The 18708-nt window shown below is 43.3% G+C and overlaps 1 protein-coding gene across 1 annotated transcript in view; it reads left to right on the forward strand.

The window, feature by feature from the left end:
• ADAMTS14 (ADAM metallopeptidase with thrombospondin type 1 motif 14) overlaps positions 1 to 18708 on the forward strand; it is a 372712-nt gene that overhangs the window by 321460 nt on the left and 32544 nt on the right. The window contains exons 19-22 of the mRNA XM_030204905.1: positions 3856 to 3979; positions 9384 to 9464; positions 13497 to 13660; positions 17980 to 18148. Coding sequence (XP_030060765.1) covers positions 3856 to 3979; positions 9384 to 9464; positions 13497 to 13660; positions 17980 to 18148 — 538 coding nt within the window. The remainder of the gene's footprint in view (positions 1 to 3855; positions 3980 to 9383; positions 9465 to 13496; positions 13661 to 17979; positions 18149 to 18708) is intronic.

Here is an 18708-nt window from a genome sequence, read left to right on the forward strand (position 1 = left end):
ACACATGGAATTTCTATCCATAATGATTCCACGCTGCTATCTGTTTCATGTGGAATGTTTATTTTATTTGATTCAATTCCCTCTTTAACATATAGCGCAATGCCCCCTCCAATTTGATCCTCTCTATCATTGCAATACAATTTGTAACCTGCTAATACAGTGTCCCATTGATTGTCCCTTTTGCAACAAGTCTCTGAGAAGCCTATTATATCTACCTCATCATTTAGTGCTATATACTCAAACTCTCCCATCTTATTTTTTAGGCTTCTAGCATTTGTATACAGGCACTTCAGATTGTGTTTTTTCCTTAGATTTATATGCTGCTTAGAAGTTGATGGGGATAATGTGCAACCTTTATCCTGCTCTCTCATTAAGCACACCTGGCTTACTTTCAGCATCGTTGAAACCGCTCTACTGGGATTCCTTAAATGTCTGTTTCAATAGTATCCTTAGAAGATGCTCCACACCGAACCATGCGCTCTTTGTCTTTAATGTTTTGAGGTCTAGAAGATGTTGACATGCCCAGTTTTCGACCACTTCAACACAATCCTGAATAAAATCATGAGATAGTGGGACCAAAACAAATATATCATCTGCATAGAAATACCCATAAAACTGCGAAGAAGTTATAATTGCCCTAGAGAACTCATGAAAAATGCTTGATACCTGAATTGAGTCCCATCTCCTGCCTAGAGATATTTGAGAGGTTTCCACTGTGTTAAGAGGAAGCAAGGAGAAAGAAACTGGGAATGTGAACAGTAACTTTTGTTTTACACATATCAGTTTGCAAGCTGTTCAAGTATTTAAAGACTTGGTTCAGAACAAATATCTACACAATAATGTACGTGTTTAGTAGTGGAGAAAAATGAAGCAAGTGATCCTCGGGACTAATTCCCTCCCAGCCTCAAGAGTTGCGAACCTAGCATGGAGAGAGCTGTTTCTCTTGAAATATGTACCCCTGTTCCCCACTCTTCCCAAAGAGTGAGCTACTGTATCTGGTGAGAGGTGACTGACTTGGAGAAGCATTTATGGGACTACATAATTCAAATGGGATAGAAGTAGCCCCCAATTGTTCCTGCCACACTGAGTAAGCATTTCAAAATAGCACCAGATGGTTCTGATGCTGATGCCATTTTGTGGTGATATTAAGGTTATATTTGAAAATAATGGTTCCCCCATTCATAGAGAGGAATATTAGAGGTTAAATGTTAGTATAGTAAATAAGATGGAAAATGACTAAATGCTGTCTTTACCAGATGCAGGAAACTGTTATTAGATATAAACATGTTTGGAAGAAAACAGGGAAGTGAATGCGATGTATGCAGATGTCTGAGCTTACAGATGATGCATGGAATAATGTATGATAGTTCCGCATTCCTATAAATATTAGATTTTCATTGGAACCACTAGCAGTTTTGGAAAGTACCCTGAATCCCCTGAACTTGCAGATATAAGCAGAATATAATCTAGTCAATGATTTTTCAGAGTTTGTGTCCCATGATTTGTGATGTAACCAGTTAATTTATGACAATGCATCCTTAATAAAAGAGCAGAAGACCTGAGGGATATTGAGACAGTTCTGGATGAGCTAACTGTCATTAAGTGGGACCCACACTCTCTTCCAAAGGCCTTTGATGTATGTATGTATATATATACTGTATATATATATATATATATATATATATATATATATATATATATATATATATATATATATATATATATATATATATGTAATATTTTTTTTGGTGATGTATGTGTGGATGTCTTTCCTTTGGCCTCCTAGAGATTGGAGTAAAGAGCCAGGTATATAACCTGCCTAATGGGGTCTTAGAAAAGCCTTCAATAAATATAACACAACACTGTTCTACCACCAAAAAGCAGCTGCTTAACAACAATGATAGTCAGATAATAAAGAGCCAAAAATAAATCAGACTTCTCCGAAATGTCCAAATCTGTGTCCAATTCTGTTGACATCATTTAGACAGTTCCGGTTCCGTTTATTATCATTTTTGGAGACACCATATCTGAAAAAGCTTCTGTGTGTAGTGAGTGTATAGTGGAGTTACTGCATCACAACTATCTAAAGATTCAAATATTTAACAAGAAGCACATAGAAAAATAAAAAAAATTGAATTTGGTAGGAGGGGGTATAGTCGATGATTATATGTGGCACCATTGGGCAACACCCTAATAAAGGGTTGCAAGAAGTTACATTGAAGCCCGGGTGATTTAACAAAACTTTTTTCCCCTTAGATCAAATTAAAGATTGAACTATTTGACTATCATTGTTGTTAATGGGGTCTTAGGCAATCAGTGGTATAGTACATATTTCAAAATAATGCAGGCCTCAGGGTCCATCAGCACCATTTTGAAATAGTGACCTGGTAGAAAAGAATAAATTGTACATTTGCATTTTGAAGACCTCTTGGATAAGGTAAGATGCACCTAGGAGTGGTTTTTGTTACGTTTTACATCTTTTCAGTGTGCAGTAGTCAAGTCCGGCTTTTCTCTATTGTTTACCACCAGCCACATCAGTGACACATCTTTAGAACTGTGTGACTCCTGATGCAGGCACTGTTTGCCAAAACACAGCAATGTTGTGTCCTTTTATTTGTGCAACAAATATTGGTTGATGAATTGAGTTTTAAAGACTTCTTGGTATCCCAATTGGGGATTGTTTCCATTTGATTATTCACCTCATTATTTTACCTTGGTGTTGTTTAGGTAGGGACTTTATCCTTCTAAATACCATCACATGTAAATATACAAAATACTGTCATTTCTTCCTAAGCACTATTCTGTAAGGTTGCACCTAAGTGGCATAGCACCTAAATTTAAGGGGCGGGGGTGTTCACAGGGGTGTAGCATGGGTGGTACATGAGTGGGGCTTCCACTTAAGCATATATCTTACAGAGTACATTAAGTTACATGCCGCCTTGCCAATTTTGGCATCTGCAGTTACACCAGGTCTATTGTTGATATAACTGTGGGTGCCTAAATTTTAAGTAACCCATACTGGGTTACACTAGTATACTTTAATGGTATCTGTGTGCCCAGATGCCATTATAGAATAGGCTCTCACCCTTCGGCATCAGGGCACCTAAATAGAGGTGTCCACTTATAGAAATGCCTCCTAATTGCATTGAACAGGCAGTGCAGCTTAGTAAATAGGGTAGAAGAGACTTAAAAAAACTATTGTAAAAAGTTTGATATTTTTCATACAAACATTCGTTACACAGTTATTGCATTCATACAAATGCAAGATTTATACTAGAATACCAACCAGTCAACAAAGATAGTGAGCTCGATTGGAGAGGCCTAAGACACACACGAGAGAGATGGCAGGGAAAAAATAAGCCCTCCCCCAACACCACTAAGTATAGGGAAACCAGTAGTGTAACCACCCCACCTGAAGGGGAAAGGGGGTAGGGCTAGAAAGGAAAATCCAATGCACTCATGCAGAAGATAGACACAAATATAAGATTTCTTTGATAAATGTAGCTTTTATTTTAAAAAGAAGTCAATACCCAGTAATTGGAATACAAAATGTTCTCAATACAGAAGCTTAAACAGGCCTAAATCAGTTCTTTATTGTTATTAGAAAAATTTACAGTATTCCTAGAGGACATTGTAAGCCATACTAAACAGTGTGTTGTTAATCCCTGCCACCAGGCCTTCCTTCTTTGAAACTGCAAAAATGTCGTAGAGATAGCTGCTAATTAGGAACTCTTGCCTTGCTAGGAGGCAGATAAAAAAATCTGTATTTTGTGCTCTTTTTGGATTTAACTTATGTGCTTCTGCTTTGTTTTTGTTTTTTTAATTTCTTCTTCTTTTTTTTTTTGTGCCTGACAGCATGTCGGATGTGATAGGGAGATTGGATCACTGAAGGAGGATGATAAATGCGGAGTTTGTGGTGGAGATAATTCTCATTGTCGGACAGTAAAAGGAACCATGGTCAAGACTCCAAAACATCCAGGTAAGGAAACTGCAAACCTTTGCAAAAAGATTGCTGTAAAGAAGGGTGTCTTGTCTGTGGAGAGTAGTGATATGTTGTATCCTATGGAAGGATGTCTTTAGAATGAAAGAAGATTGCCTTGTCTATGGAGAGTTAATAATATCTTATGGGAGGATGTCTGTAGAAAGAAGGATACCTTGTCCATGGAGAATAGAGATGTCTCATATCCTATGGGAGAATATGTAGAAAGAATGCATTGTCTATGAAGAGCAGTGATGTGTCATATCCTATGGGGGGTATCTGTAGAAAAAAGATTGCCTTGTCTATGGAAAGTTGTATGCGTCCTATGGGAGGATGTCTGTAGAAAGGTGGAGAATAGTGATGCATCATATCCGATGGGAGGATGTCTTTAGAAAGAATGCTTTTGTCTATGGAGACCAATAATAAGTCCAGCTCCTATCAGTATTTCTTATCAGCAAACATTTTGAGTTGTGATTATAAACTTACTATTAGATCCAACAAATATGCATGTTTCAACCTCTAGGCTAATTTCTTTTGAGCCTGGCATAGATAAGGGTGAGCATGTAATCGTCATCAAGCCACTGTAAATTTTTTACATTTTCATTTTCTTCCCACATATAAAATAGATCAATTAATTAGCTTAACTTCATCATAAGCCTTCATTATGAGGTACTTGAAAAATCATTGAGGAGACACATCACAACTGACATGAATTCATGTTTCGCCACTGGCTGTCTCAAGGTCAGTCTCCATATAGGTCCTTGTTCATCGCGGGTTTAAAACATGATGTGTTGTATCCTATGGGAGGATTTCTGTAGAAAGATTGCATTGTCTATGAAGAGTGGTGTTGTATCCTATAGGAGGATGGCTGTAGAGAATAGTAATTGCTGCCCTATAGGATGATAACTATGATCAGGAGCAGTGTGTAGTATCCTGTAGGAGGATGGCTATGGAGAGTACCAGTACCTTCCCCCAAAGAGAAGGATTATTCTAGAGAACAGCAATGCTTCTCCGGTGAGGGTGCTGCTGTAGAGAGAAGTGGTGCCTCTCCTTTGTAGATGGATCTGGAAAGCAGATACATCTGCTCTTTAGGAATTTCTCTACTAATGATAGCTGCCATGCTATTGGTTAGTGGTCGGGGAAATCTGATCCTGATCTTGGTTTATGGTTTATTAAATTTAATATACCACTTTCCTTGCAAGCAAAACAAAGTGGTTTACAATGAAACCAATAAAAAACAAATAAATTAAAAAGGCAGAAAGGAACTCTATTTGCCATTATCACTCACACACTAAGAGCTAGGCATAAAAGTAATCACATCAACCAAACATGCATACTGAAGCAGTGACGTTACAAGAGAGATCATATAATCAAACATACAGACAGAGACATAGACAACCCAGACAAACACCATCCAACCTAATTTAGCCTAACATTAACATCCCATTGCAGGAACAGCCCAGACTCATGTATGAAATGCTTGCTGGAGCAAATAAATTTTCAGTAGTGCACAAAAAGACGAGAGAGTGAAAGAGTGCCCAAGCCACCCACGGCCTTTTCACTAACCTGTTCAGTGAGACAAACCTCAACCCTCAGGGAGCACAGAACAAAATAGTTAGAGATAACACTAAAGGGATGTTAGCACAGAAGACCTGTTGCCACATAGAACAGGGAGAAGGAGGAACTCCAGGTTTAATCTTTGCCCCAAAGTTATATACCAACTGACAAAGGAGATCTGTGAAGAAGAGGTTGCAGTAGTCCAATCAGGAGATGATGGCATGATAGTTCAGAAATAAAAGGGTAAATTTGGTGGTGATGTAGAAAAAAGACACATTATGTGTTATCAATGCTTTGGATGTGTGCAAAGGAGATAGAGAACTCAAAGATGATCCCAAGGCCAAGAGGACAGTGAGGATGATAGCATTAACCATTCAATCTGAAAAGTATGTAAGGGTGGAAGTCGGTTTTGAAGTAAATATAAGAAGTTCAGGGGGGAAATTATCAATGTGAGCTACCACTAAGATGTGTTATTATACAACCAACTCGTGCTATTTTAGCAGAAGTCATGAGACCTAGTTACTAATAACCTGGATTAACAGTAAAATAACCCATTTTAACAGTAGCCTATGTTGATAACTTTCCCCCTTAATTTTGCCATGCTAAGTTTGAGTTGTTGGTAGGATATTGTCACACTAGTGAGGAGAAGTGAGCCGAGGGGTGGCGGCGGCAGGAGAATCACCCAAAACAAGAGACAAGGCAGAACACAGACAGTCAGATACAACCAGGACTGGAGCAGCCGGACTGAAGCTGTAGCTGAAGTAGAGCAAGCTGGAACAGGCAGGGCAGGGCACAGTAGAAGCTTCCAGGAAACTAAACAGAGTCTTAGGCTGGCGGCAAGCAGTAGAATAAACCAGGGAACAAGCCGAGTCTTGGGCAGGCAGCAGGTAGTAGAAATAAACCAGGAAACACGCTGAGTCTTGGGCAGGCAGCAAGCAGTAGACATAAACCAGCAAACATGTCGAGTCTTGGACAGGCAACAAGCAGGAGAAATAAACCCCCGGAAAACAAACAGGGCAGGTCCACCCCAGGATAAGGAGAACAGGAAGCACTGCAACAACTCTCACCGACGAGAAGCTCATCAGATGACCTCTGTTGCCAAGGCAAAGTAGAAAGTTTCCAGGTGGTTCATAAAGGCAACCGACAAGGGAGTTCACCAGGTAAGGGTGCTGCTAAGTTCCAAAAATCACAAGACAGTCTGGAAGGCTGGAAGATCCGGACCGGACCGGCATGACTTCTGGAACATGGGAAACAGCAACCAGACAGTCCATTGCAGCCACCAGGTCTGACCCCCAGGGGGCGAAATGAATGAGCGCATGAAACATGTCCACAATCTTGACAGATAATAGGGATATGCATTCGGGGTTGATTAGGAAATTTTTGTGCACATAAAGAATGTGCTCTAAATTAAATGCACATATGCATCAAACTTTTTGGCATGCTAATCAAATTTTGCATGCATAAATAACTGAGGCAAACCAAAAAATATAAATATATCCACAATCTGAAAATGATATGAAACAAACCAAAAGATTTTGTCCCTGCATACTCCTATATGATTTCAAGGCACCTGTATCAGATAAAGAAACCAAGATGTCATACTCAAGTTTGGCTGAAGGTTCTGGTTTACAGAGTTGGATTCAGAAGTCATCATCATAAAAGATTTTATAGCCACAGAAGGAGATTAGAGCACCAAGTGAACAACTATAAAAAGAGAGGAGAGTCCAGAAGAATGCCAAGGAGACAGACCGAGGGAGCAGAACCTTCTGGCGCCGGACCCCCCTTGAAGGTTGGGCCCGGGGAATCTTGCCCCCACCCCTCCCCCTCTCGGTAGCCCTATATGTATAAGTACATGCCCTCTTTTTGGTGTACATACTTGAATCTATGCATCTGGCTGCACAGTTTTGTAAGAACCATTTTTCACTTATAAAACATGCTTTACATGTAGAAAATTCTTTATATAATTATCCTCTACATGCAGTGGTGTGCTGGTAAATTTTTAACAACAGGCTCTCTCCCCGGTCCACCTCGGCGCCCCCCCCCCCCCCCATCCACCTCGGTGCCCTCCCATCCACCACTGCCCCCCCCCCACCTCTGCACCCCTCCCCTCGAAACAAAATTTGCAGAGCTGGCTATACCTGGGGGGGGGGGGGGGTGGCGGCCAACACATTACTCTCTCCAGGAAAAAAAAATTAAATGATCCCAGGTTCCAATCTAATTCATGTTTAATATGGGATAAAATGCCATAAATAAGTAAATAAACATAAACTTTTAACGTTCAGCACCTGATTCTCAAAGTGGACATATTCCAAACACTATAATGAAAATAAAATAATTTTTTTTCTACCTTTGTTGTCTGGTGACTTTGTTTCTCTGATCATGCTGGTCCAGTATCTGATTCTGCTGCTCTCTATCTGTTCCCTTGACTCCGTTTCCAGGGCTTCCTGTCCATTTATTTCTTTTCTTTCCTCCTTTCTTCTTCATTTCTGGTCCTCCGCATACTTGACTGTACAGTGGATCCAGCTTCTGCCTATTTTCTCCATCCATGTGCAGTTTCTCTCCTCACTTCCTTTTCCCTCATCTAATCTCCTTTCTCTATCTTCCCTCCATGTCCAGCATTTCTTCTCTCTCCCTTCCCTCCCCTCCATCCATGTCCAGAATTTCTCTTGCTCTCCCCGCCATCCATGTCCTGAAACTCTCCTCTCTCCCCTGCCCCTCTCTATCCATCCATACCCAGCAATTCTCTTCTCTCCCCTGCCCCCCTCTGCCCATCCATGCCCAGCAATTCTCTCCTCTGCCCATCCATGCCCAGCAATTCTCTTCTCTCCCCTGCCCCCCTCTGCCCATCCATGCCCAGCAATTTTCTCCCCTGCCCCCCTCTGCCCATCCATGCCCAGCAATTCTCTCCCCTGCCTCCCTCTGCCCATCCATGCCCAGCAATTCTCTCCTCTGCCCATCCATGCCCAGCAGTTCTCTCCCCTGCCCCCCTCTGCCCAGCAATTCTCTCCCCTGCCCATCCATGCCCAGCAATTCTCTCCCCTGCCCCCCTCTGCCCATCCATGCCCAGCAGTTCTCCTCCCTCCCCTGCCCTCCCGCTCCCATCCATGTGTAGCGATGTCCTTCGCCCCCCCATCCTCCCCTGCCGCTCCCATCCGTTAGTTTCAAATACCTGCCTCGAAGCGCCGCTTTATTTAAAGCCCTGCTGCCCGTCTCCAGCTGCCTTTCCTGATTGCTTCTCAGGAGTTCGGTTCTTTGCGCCGTTAGTCCCGCCGCGGGAAAAGGAAATGACGTCAGAATGACGTCAGAAGGCGGGACTAAGAGCGCGAACCGAACTCCTGAGAAGCAATCAGGAAAGGCAACTGGAGACGGGCAGCAGGGCTTTAAATAAGGCGGCGCTTCCAGACAGGTATTTGAAACTGATGGATGGGAGCGGCAGGGGAGGATAGGGGGGCGAAGGACATCGCTACTACTACTACTACTATTTAGCATTTCTATAGCGCTACAAGGCATACGCAGCGCTGTACAAACATCGCTACAAATGGATGGGAGCGGGAGGGGAGGTAAGCATGGCACCCTCCTGCCATGCTTACCTCGTGCAATGGAGCCGGCTCGCCCCTTACAACAACCGGCTCGCAAGAGCTGTCAAAATTTAACAAGCGGCTCTTGCGAGCCGGTGCGAGCCGGCTCCAGCACACCACTGTTACATGTCACTGTAATTTTCTTGAGTGTCCCTTTTCCCAGGAGGTTGCAAACCCAAGGATTGAACAAGAAACCCTGCACATGATGAATCACAAAGCTAGACCAACTTACCATTTCTAACAATTTTTTTGTTTCTAATTTTCAACAGGTGTTGTGAAAATGTTTGAAATTCCAGCAGGGGCTCGACATGTTCAAATATGGGAAACTAAACCCTCAAATTACAGTATTGGTAAGTATAACAACTGACCGCTGAGATAGATACAGAGAGACCAAGGAAGGAGGTGACAGAGAAAAGGTAGGAGTCAGAGAGAGAGAGAAGAGGAAGACAGGAAAATGAGGGAGAGAGCTTCACAGGGCTGGCTTAACCTATAGACCAGGTGAGGTTCTGGCCCAGGGCGCTGGAGATTCTGTGATGTCACTGGCCGTATAGGTTAAGCTGGCTTAGAGCTTTCCTGGCGGCATTGTGTGTGAAGAGAAAAAAGAAGAGCTGGCAACTCCCTTCCTTTTTTTGTCTCAGACCACCTTCCCCCATCTACCTTTAAAGACAGTTTTCTCCTCCCAAACACAGACAACTCCCATGTCAACCCGGCATCCTCCTTCTACCGTGAGGCACCCCGCCCTTCCATTGACATAACTTCCTGTTTCCACAGGGGCGTGGCAAAGGGAACATGCAGGGGCTAATGCAGCTAGCAGTAGATGAAACACTGTTAGTATTCAGGAGGGGAAAACTGCCTTTAAAGGTAGGCCGGGGGGAGGATGGTTTGAGGGGGGGGACATCATTGGGAAGGTAACAAACCAAAAGTTGGCTCAGGGCACCATGGTCCCTTGAGCTGGCCCTGCTCTCAATGAAGGAAGACAGAAAGGACAGGAAGGAGACAGGGAAGGGAAGATGTGTCAAACAGAAGATGATCAAAGTAAAAGGGTTGAAGTGAAGAAAGTAAGAGAAAGAACAATGCTGGATACTGTGAGAAAAGAAAAGATAATAGGACATCATGAATAGCCTTGAATTCAAAGATGCTGAGCAGTGTGAGAGAAATTGGGCAATAATGATAGAACAAGGAAATGGTGAAGATACTCTGACCAATATTCAGCACTATTTAACTGGCCAGAAACAGCCGTTGGCTGGTTAAATAGCATTTCAGCACCTAACCAGTTATCTCTGCTGAATATTGCCAGTTAGGACTGAAAAGATAACTTGTTATGTCGCGTGATAACTGGCAGTTTTCATTGCTGACCTGCTAAGTTTAGCAGCCAATTCGGACTGCCTAAATAGCAGTCCTATCTTTGGCCACTATAAACTTAACAGTCTAGTGCTGAATATTGACATAGCCGGTTAAGTTTGAGCGGGCCAAAATAAATCCCCAGATATTTAATGCTGATCACTGGAAATAGCCCGGCATTGAATATTGGGGGTCGATCTCAGCACTTAGGCGTTCTGCCTCTCACAGGCTGAATATCGGCCTCACTGTAAAGAGGAAAAGATACTATGGTCATGTTTTACTGCTAGGGTTTTTTTTTTTTTGCTACAAAGTGAAAAACCAGTGTCATACATAGCACTTGCAGAGACCGATAATAATAGTAGCTGTTCCTTATTGGTGTTAAAAAATAAATAAAGCCCAAAGCTCCCTAATCTATTCTTTCTTGTCTGACCCATCTTTTTTTTTTTTTTTTTTTTTAAATCTTTGCTTTAAAAAAAAATTCATTAGTCATTCATCTGCAGCTGTGGTTATCGAACTGGTTACTGCTTCCACGTCCATCCACTCTCCTCCCATTCCCTACCTATGCCATGTACCCGCCACAAAAATCTTCAAAAATATAAATACCATGTGCTTAGTATGCAGGTGACAAATTTAGGTTTCAAAAATTGTCTTCTATTTTCAACCAAACGTTTTAGGAGCCTTTCTTCCCCTTCAAAGGATAATCAACTAGAATCCCACTGTGGAGGAAATTTGGGAGAGTCAACTAATTTCAGCTGGTCATATAGCCATATGGTATCAACAAGTCACATCACCCCCATGGAATGCCTCCATTTGAGGCAAGCTATATGGACCTTACCCACTCAGTGCACTGAGTCTACAGGAAACATCTAGGATGTTACATCTGTCACTGCTCCTTTATGGCAGGACTTGACAAATCCCAGGCACCAGGTCACCATGGCACCTAACAAAATTAGGCCTGGTGCCTATTTTTTTGTCCCCACCCGCAATACTTCTCTCTCTACTCCTGGGCCCAGCTGCCATTTCTCTCCATCTCCCTACCTCCAGCCTCCTCAATCCAGCAGTTCTTTCTCATCCACCTTATCTACCCCACCCAAAAATTGCCTTGATTCCTAGCGTCAGCAGTGGCAGCCATCAAGAAGTTGCTCTTATTGGCATCAAGGCCAATCCTCTTCTGGGTCTCGCCTGTGAGGAAGCAGGAAGTTATCTCACAGAAGGCGGGACCCGACAGAGGGAAGGCCCAATGCCGGCCAGAACAGCGCCTTGATGGCTGCTGTTGCCAAATTCTGGGGATTGAGGCAATATTTGAGGATCCAGGAGGGCAGGGTGTGTGAGGGGGAGATGCTGGATTCAAAGGAGGGGAATGAGTGAGAAAGATATGTTGGACCCATGGGGGGAGACTGGAGGGAGATGGAGATGTGATGGACCTAGACGTGGGGGGGGGGGGGGGCTGGAGATGAAGATGTGCTGGACCCTAGGATGGAGGGGGTCTGGATGAAGATGTGCTGAATTGGGAGGCTGGAGGAACATGGAGATGTGCTGGACCAGGAGTGGTGCTGGGGGGGGGGGGGGCTGGAGAGACATGAAGATGTATTGGACCTGGTGGGGGGGGGGGAACTGGAAGGAGACGGAGATGTGCTGGATTGAGGAGGTGGGGCTGGAGGTAGACAGAGTTATGCTGGAACAGGGGGGGAGTGGGCTGGAGGGACACAAAGATATGTGGACCGGGAAGGGGGTGGGCCGGAGTGACACAGAGATGTGCTGGACCTGAAAGGAAGGGAAGCACAAGAAGAGAGAGAGAGAGAGACTGGGGGAGGGGAGAGACAGAGACTGGATCAGGAGTTGGGAGTTAGAACAGAGGAGGAGAGATGCTGGACCCACAGACAGAGAGAGAGAGTGATTCTTAGGATCTCCGGGCCCATCTTGCCCTATGGTTTCAGCCATCTCCTTGAGTCAGTAGGGATCCCTTCCGGAAACGCTGTCAGTAGGCCTCTTGCGTGCAGCCCATCCTCTCCAAAATGGCGGCTTTTACTTCCACATAGGTAGTCGTCCTGCACAGCTTATCTATGAAATTTACTGACTGGTAGCAGCCAGATGGCATTCCAAGATGTCAGTCCTGGTTGGATGACCACCTATGTGGAACCTATGCAGAAGTAAAAGCCTCGCTCCATTGCCAGGTGGTAGGCTGGGGGTGGGTGGATGAAGGGGAGCAGTTGCCTCCCATCTGTTCCTTCCCTGCTACTGTGTTAAACAACTTGCTGTGCATCATCTTGAGCACATTGTGAATCTGCAATTTATAAATGTCATAAATGAATAAAAATTCCAGTCATTACAAGTCTGGCTCCTAGATTTGTGGGTTGGCTCCTAGAGCCTAAGAAACTTTGTTGAGCCCTGGCATAGACCATTTTGTTTGATATGAACAAACATAATGCCCTTCAGGGTCTCTTTTGAGTTGTACTAGTTGAATAGTCAAACAGTTATGAAAAAGAAGAGCAACTCCCCTCTTTTTAGCACTAGAGGCATCTGAAGCAAACCAAACCCTGGAGAAGTGAGCATGATAAAATAGATGTTCATGGTTTTTTCTTAAAATGTGTTCCTCGCAGCATGACTACCAATGGAGTGGAGGACCACAACTCTCGAAGCACCAGTTGTCACTTTCTAGGAGAGTTGAGTCCCTTCACATTCCAAGTCATACTTTAAAAGTAAGCCCCATCAATCAATATCAAAACCAAGTTATTGAAATAGAAAAGGAGCTGGTTAGCGGTTACCAACCCAAATAACCCAAAAAGCGCCCTCCTATTCCCCTATCCCAACACTGATACCATCCCATACCAACTAGTTCTCCTAAGCAGGAAAGTTCTAAAACAATACACACACACACACACACACACAAACACATAAAAAGACCCTTTCTCCAGACAACCAGTAAAGGAATCCGGGTACGGCCCAGTGCTGAATATAAAAAGCCCGCAGCAGCTGGCATTTAAAAAAAAATTATTGACAGCCACAGGCTGAATATTAACCTGTTTGTATCTGGTTTGCAGCTTTAAAGAACCAGGCACAGGGTAACTACATTCTGGGAGCAAAAGGCCAGGATGCCAATCCCAAAACTTTCATTGAATTGGGTCTGGAGTGGGAGTACAGCATTGATGATGGCAAGGAGAGTTTGAAGACCAGCGGTCCCTTGCATGCGACCGTTGTGGTTTTGGTAAGTAAATTCTCACTAGTATACCATTTTCTATATACCTTTTGGGAAAATGACTAAAGTACCATGAGGACAGGTATGGCTAACTCCACAATGGTGTTCCTGGTGGCCCAGGAAATTAATCCCTATATATTTAGGAAGCACATAGACTAGAGCAGGGGTTCTCAATCCAGTCCTTGGGACACACTTAACCAGTCAGGTTTTCAGGTTACCCACAATGAATATGCATGAGATAAATGTGTATACATTGGCGGTAGGGCATGTAAACCTATCTCATGCATATTTATTGGGGGTATCCTGAAAACCTGACTGGCTAGGTGTATCCTGAGGACTGCAAACTCTAAAACTCCTGCCCACTCACTTTCCCAGTCTGAGGATAAAGTATCTGGGGGGGGGGGGGGAGGAATTTCTGCATTAGTGGAAAAGTGGTCTAATGGTTGGAGCAGCAGGCTGAGAACCAGGAAAACCAAGTTCAAATCTCACTGCTGCTCCTTGTGATCTGCTCCATTACCTTGGATATAAACTTAGATTGTTAAGTCGTTTGGGAACAGGAAAATAACTATTGTATTTGAATGTACCCTGCCTTAAACTACCTCTGAAAAAGGTCCCTTCCTGTCCAATGAAATCCACTCAAGAATTGTGACACAATCACAGGGCTTGTTATGCAATTACATTTCTCCAAATTCATATTTTGTAGCCATTTCCTCCGAAGTTTTATGCTGTGAATGTTATAATGTTTATTCTCTTTAGACTAATACACAAACTAGAGCTTAGAAAAATACTGTAATCTGATTGTGCTGCATTTTCTTTTCTATTTTATTCATGGAGAATCATCTTGTGACATCCTTACAAGTTCACAGCCCCTCCAGAGCTAGGAATCACTACCTTAGGCCTCTGGGTTTGTGGAGGGGGGGTCATAAAGCTACTGTCAGAAAGATACCATTAAGGCACCATAAGTTTCCAGAAACTATTAGAACCCTATAGAACAGTTGAGGGGTTTCTGGAAGTTGGTAGAATATAGGAATGCCTTATGATAATTAGGGGGAAGGATGTGGTGGCAGTAGTAGCCCCCCTCTTCCTATATAATAAAAAGCACCTCCAACATTCTGAAGCTGACTCTGTGGCACTGTGGCAGTATAAGGTTTGTAAGTCTGTAGTTCAGCGTTTCATTGGCTCTCACTGTCCCCGCCCTCATGTCGAGGAAACGGAATGCTGCATAGTTGCCAAGCAAACAAACGCGACATCACACGAACGAAGAACCAATCAGACAGAACGGAACTTGGAGGAGGGAAGTGGAGTGGATTGAATCTCTAACAAACAATCATATATAGAGTAGTTACTTACCTGTAGCAGGTGTTCTCCGAAGACAGCAGGCTGCATATTCTCACAAGTGAGTGACGTCACGTCGGCCCCGGATGATTTTCAAGCAAAATCTAAAAATCTTTTCAACGGCATTCCATCGCGTGCACACATCTTCCCGCTCGCCGCGTGGACACGTCCCTCAGTTAAATCCAAAAGATGAAGGAGACAACTCCAAAAGGGGAGGTGGGAGGGTTTGTGAGAATATGCAGCCTGCTGTCTTCGGAGAACACCTGCTACAGGTAAGTAACTACTCTTTCTCCGAAGACAAACAGGCTGATATTCTCACAAGTGGGGTATCCCTAGCTCCCAGGCTTACACAACACAACAAACAGTGGTCAATTGAGCCTCGCAACGGCGAGGACAGAATAAAAATTGACCTGAAAAGAAGAAACATCTAAATGAGAGTGTAGCCTGGAACAGAATAAAAATGGGCCTAAGAGGGTTGGAGTTGGATTCTAAAACCCCAAACAATTTCTGGAGCCCCGACTGCCCAAACTGACTGTCGCGTCGGCTATCCTGCTGAAGGCAGTAGTGAGATGTGAATATGTGGACTGATGACCACACCGCAGCCTAGCAGATCTCTTCAATAATGACTTATCTTAGATGAGCCACCAACTCAGCCAAGGCTCTAATAAAGGGAGTCGTGACATGGCCCTCTATAGTCAGTCCAGCCTGGACAAAAGCGAAGGAGATGCAATCTGCTAGCCAATTAGAAATGGTGTGGTCCCCGACAGCAACTCCCCTCTATTGGCATTAAGCAAAATAAACAACTGGGCGGACTGTCTGTGGGAGCTTGTCCGATCCACGTAAAGGCCAACGCTCCTTTGCAGTCCAAAGTGTGCAGCTTGCTTTCACCAGGACTTGTATGAGGGCGAGGAAAAAATGCTGGCAAGACAATTGACTGGTTCAGATGGAAACTCCAACACCACCTTTGGCAAGAACTTAGAGTGCGTGCGGAGGACTACTCTGTTATGATGAAATTTAAGGAAAGGAGCATGAACCACTAGAGCCTGAAGCTCACTGACCCTACGAGCTGAGGAAACAGCCACCAAGAAAATGACCTTCCAGGTCAAGTACTTCAGATGGCAGGACTCAGTGGCTCGAAAGGAGCTTCCATCAGTTGGGAGAGAACGACGTTGAGATCCCATGACACTGTAGGAGGTTTGACAGTGGGCTTTGACAAAAGCAAGCCTCTCATGAAGCGAAGAACTAAAGGCTGTCCAGAGATAGGCTTACCCTCTACATGACAATGAGAAGCACTAATTGCACTAAGGTGAACCCTTACTGAGGTAGTCTTAAGACCAGACTCTGATAGGTGTAGAAGGTACTCAAGGAAGGTCTGTGTAGGACAAGAAAAAGGATCTAGGACCTTGCTGTCACACCAGACGGCAAACCTCTTCCATTTAAAAGAGTAACACCTCTTAGTGGAATCTTTCCTGGAAGCAAGCAAGACTCGGGAGACACCCTCAGAAAGACCCAAGGAGGCGAACTCTAAGCTCTCAACATCCAGGCCGTGAGAGCCAGAGACCAGAGGTTGGGATGCAGAAGCGCCCCCTCGTTCTGAGTAATGAGGGATGGAAAACATTCCAATCTCTACGGTTCTTCTGTATATAACTCCAGAAGAAGAGGGAACCAGATCTGACGGGGCCAAAACAGCGCCATCATAATCATGTTCCTTCGGTCTTGCTTGAGTTTCAGCAAAGTCTTCCCTACCAGGTGTATGGGAGGATACGCATACAGAAGGCCTGTCCCCCAATGAAGGAGAAAGGCATCCGATGCTAGCCTGCCATGGGCCTGCAGTCTGAAACAGAACTGAGGGACTTTGTGATTGGACTAAGTGGCAAAAAGTTCCACTGAGTGGCACTGATTAGCACTGATATTGACTTTTAACAAGCAATTATTGGTGCTAATTAGAATTAGTTAAAATGTGTGTGCCTAAATTTTACACATGAGTCAAAAAAGGGGGCGCGGAAATGGGAGGGTCATGGGCAGACTGGGGGCATTTCTTTCAGTTACGTGTGTAATTATAGCTGGGATCCGTGCCTAAATGTAGGTGCAAGCATTTGCTCACATTTCCATTGGTGTAAATGGCAGCACCTAAATGTAGTTGTGGTTTCAGGGCATATGCAGTATTCTATAAACTGCACCTAACTTTAACACAAGTTTATAGAATAGTGCTGAGTGGTTTTCTTTTTGGCGCCGATTTTTTAATGGCCATATCTAGAATTTAGTCCTTGGTGTAGACTGAATTTATTGAGTGGCGTACAAAGTCTGACGTATGCTTGTTTGGCCTTCTAGGGAAATCCTAGTCTTGGCCCTGATCCCATAATTATAAATAAGAGTGTCTGCCCCTCATCCCAGCTGTTCTGGGTTTTCACTAAGCGTCTGCCTAAGGGTATCAAATAAAGAGGTTACAATTGAATGTTCCAAAAAGAGCTGAGTGAAACTCTCTATCCTGCTGTCCCCACAGTGCTATTATCACCAACACAGATTAGCATCAGATAAGCCAGAGAAAATGAAAGGAGTTTGAAAAATTGTCAAAAAGGACCCTTGACAGAAAACAGTGTGTGATTTATTGTCTTATAATGTGTTGGGGTTATTTTTATGTTGGTTTAATAAAAAAAAATCACAGTTTACAAAAATTTAATTTTTCTCCTGGATTCATACAACTATTAGAAGTCTGCACTAACATTCAATGTCACACAGACTTCATGAAGAGACTGTTTATGGTGTATATGTAATCTGTTTCAAGAAATCCCATATTGTAAAGAAACTGAGAAGAGAGCAAAAAAAATCTATCCCAAAACTTTTTCCTTTTTTCTAAATGTACATAAATGTCATGAGGACCATGTACTGTACAATATCACATGGTTCCATATATGATGGTCACCGTACTATGTTGCTCACTGTGTCAATTGTTTTCTCTTTTACTTTACTCTCTCCTACCTGCCTTAATCTAGATTGTCTACAGGGAGGAGATAGAGACCAAGAGCACCCTGACTTATAAGTACATTATCCACGAGGACTTACTGCCATTGATCGGAAACAATAATGTTCTTCTGGAGGACATGGATGCTCATGAGTGGGCCCTCAAAAGCTGGTCCCAGTGCACAAAAGCTTGTGGAGGAGGTGTGTTCATTTATTTTGTCAATGTCTAACTCTTTCTTTCTTTTTTTAATTTTTATTTTAACTTAGCTGTTTCCTATTTTGTTAACAAGGCAATGCGAATCATCTATTAAGACTTAGTGAGTCACTATAACATCACTCCTGTGAATTAGCAAACCGTCATTATCCAAGCCACTGTTACATCACAGATGAGGGTGGCAGTGATATCTGTAATATGACCATCTGGTGCTGTCTTGAAGATGTTATGTAGTGTGCAGGAGCAACTGGTCTTCTGTCTTACACCAATCAAGCTTCTACTGCTACTACGACTCAGTTTGGACCAGTGGGGCAGGAATAACTAGGGATCATTCCTGCCCCATTTAAGCTACTACAATTGCTGCCATGACCTGATTTAACAGGAATTATTAGAGATTGCTTCTTTCCTATTTTTGGATGATTTGGGATGTCTAGATGAGTACACTAGTATTGCTGGCTATTTAGATTATTACCTAACTTTATGGTTAGTCATGGATAAAGTGGGGTATGGGAGGAAACTAAGTTAGAATCTTGTATGCTTATCTCTG

This window comes from Microcaecilia unicolor, chromosome 5 (assembly GCF_901765095.1).
Source record: "Microcaecilia unicolor chromosome 5, aMicUni1.1, whole genome shotgun sequence".
Lineage (NCBI taxonomy): Eukaryota > Metazoa > Chordata > Amphibia > Gymnophiona > Siphonopidae > Microcaecilia > Microcaecilia unicolor.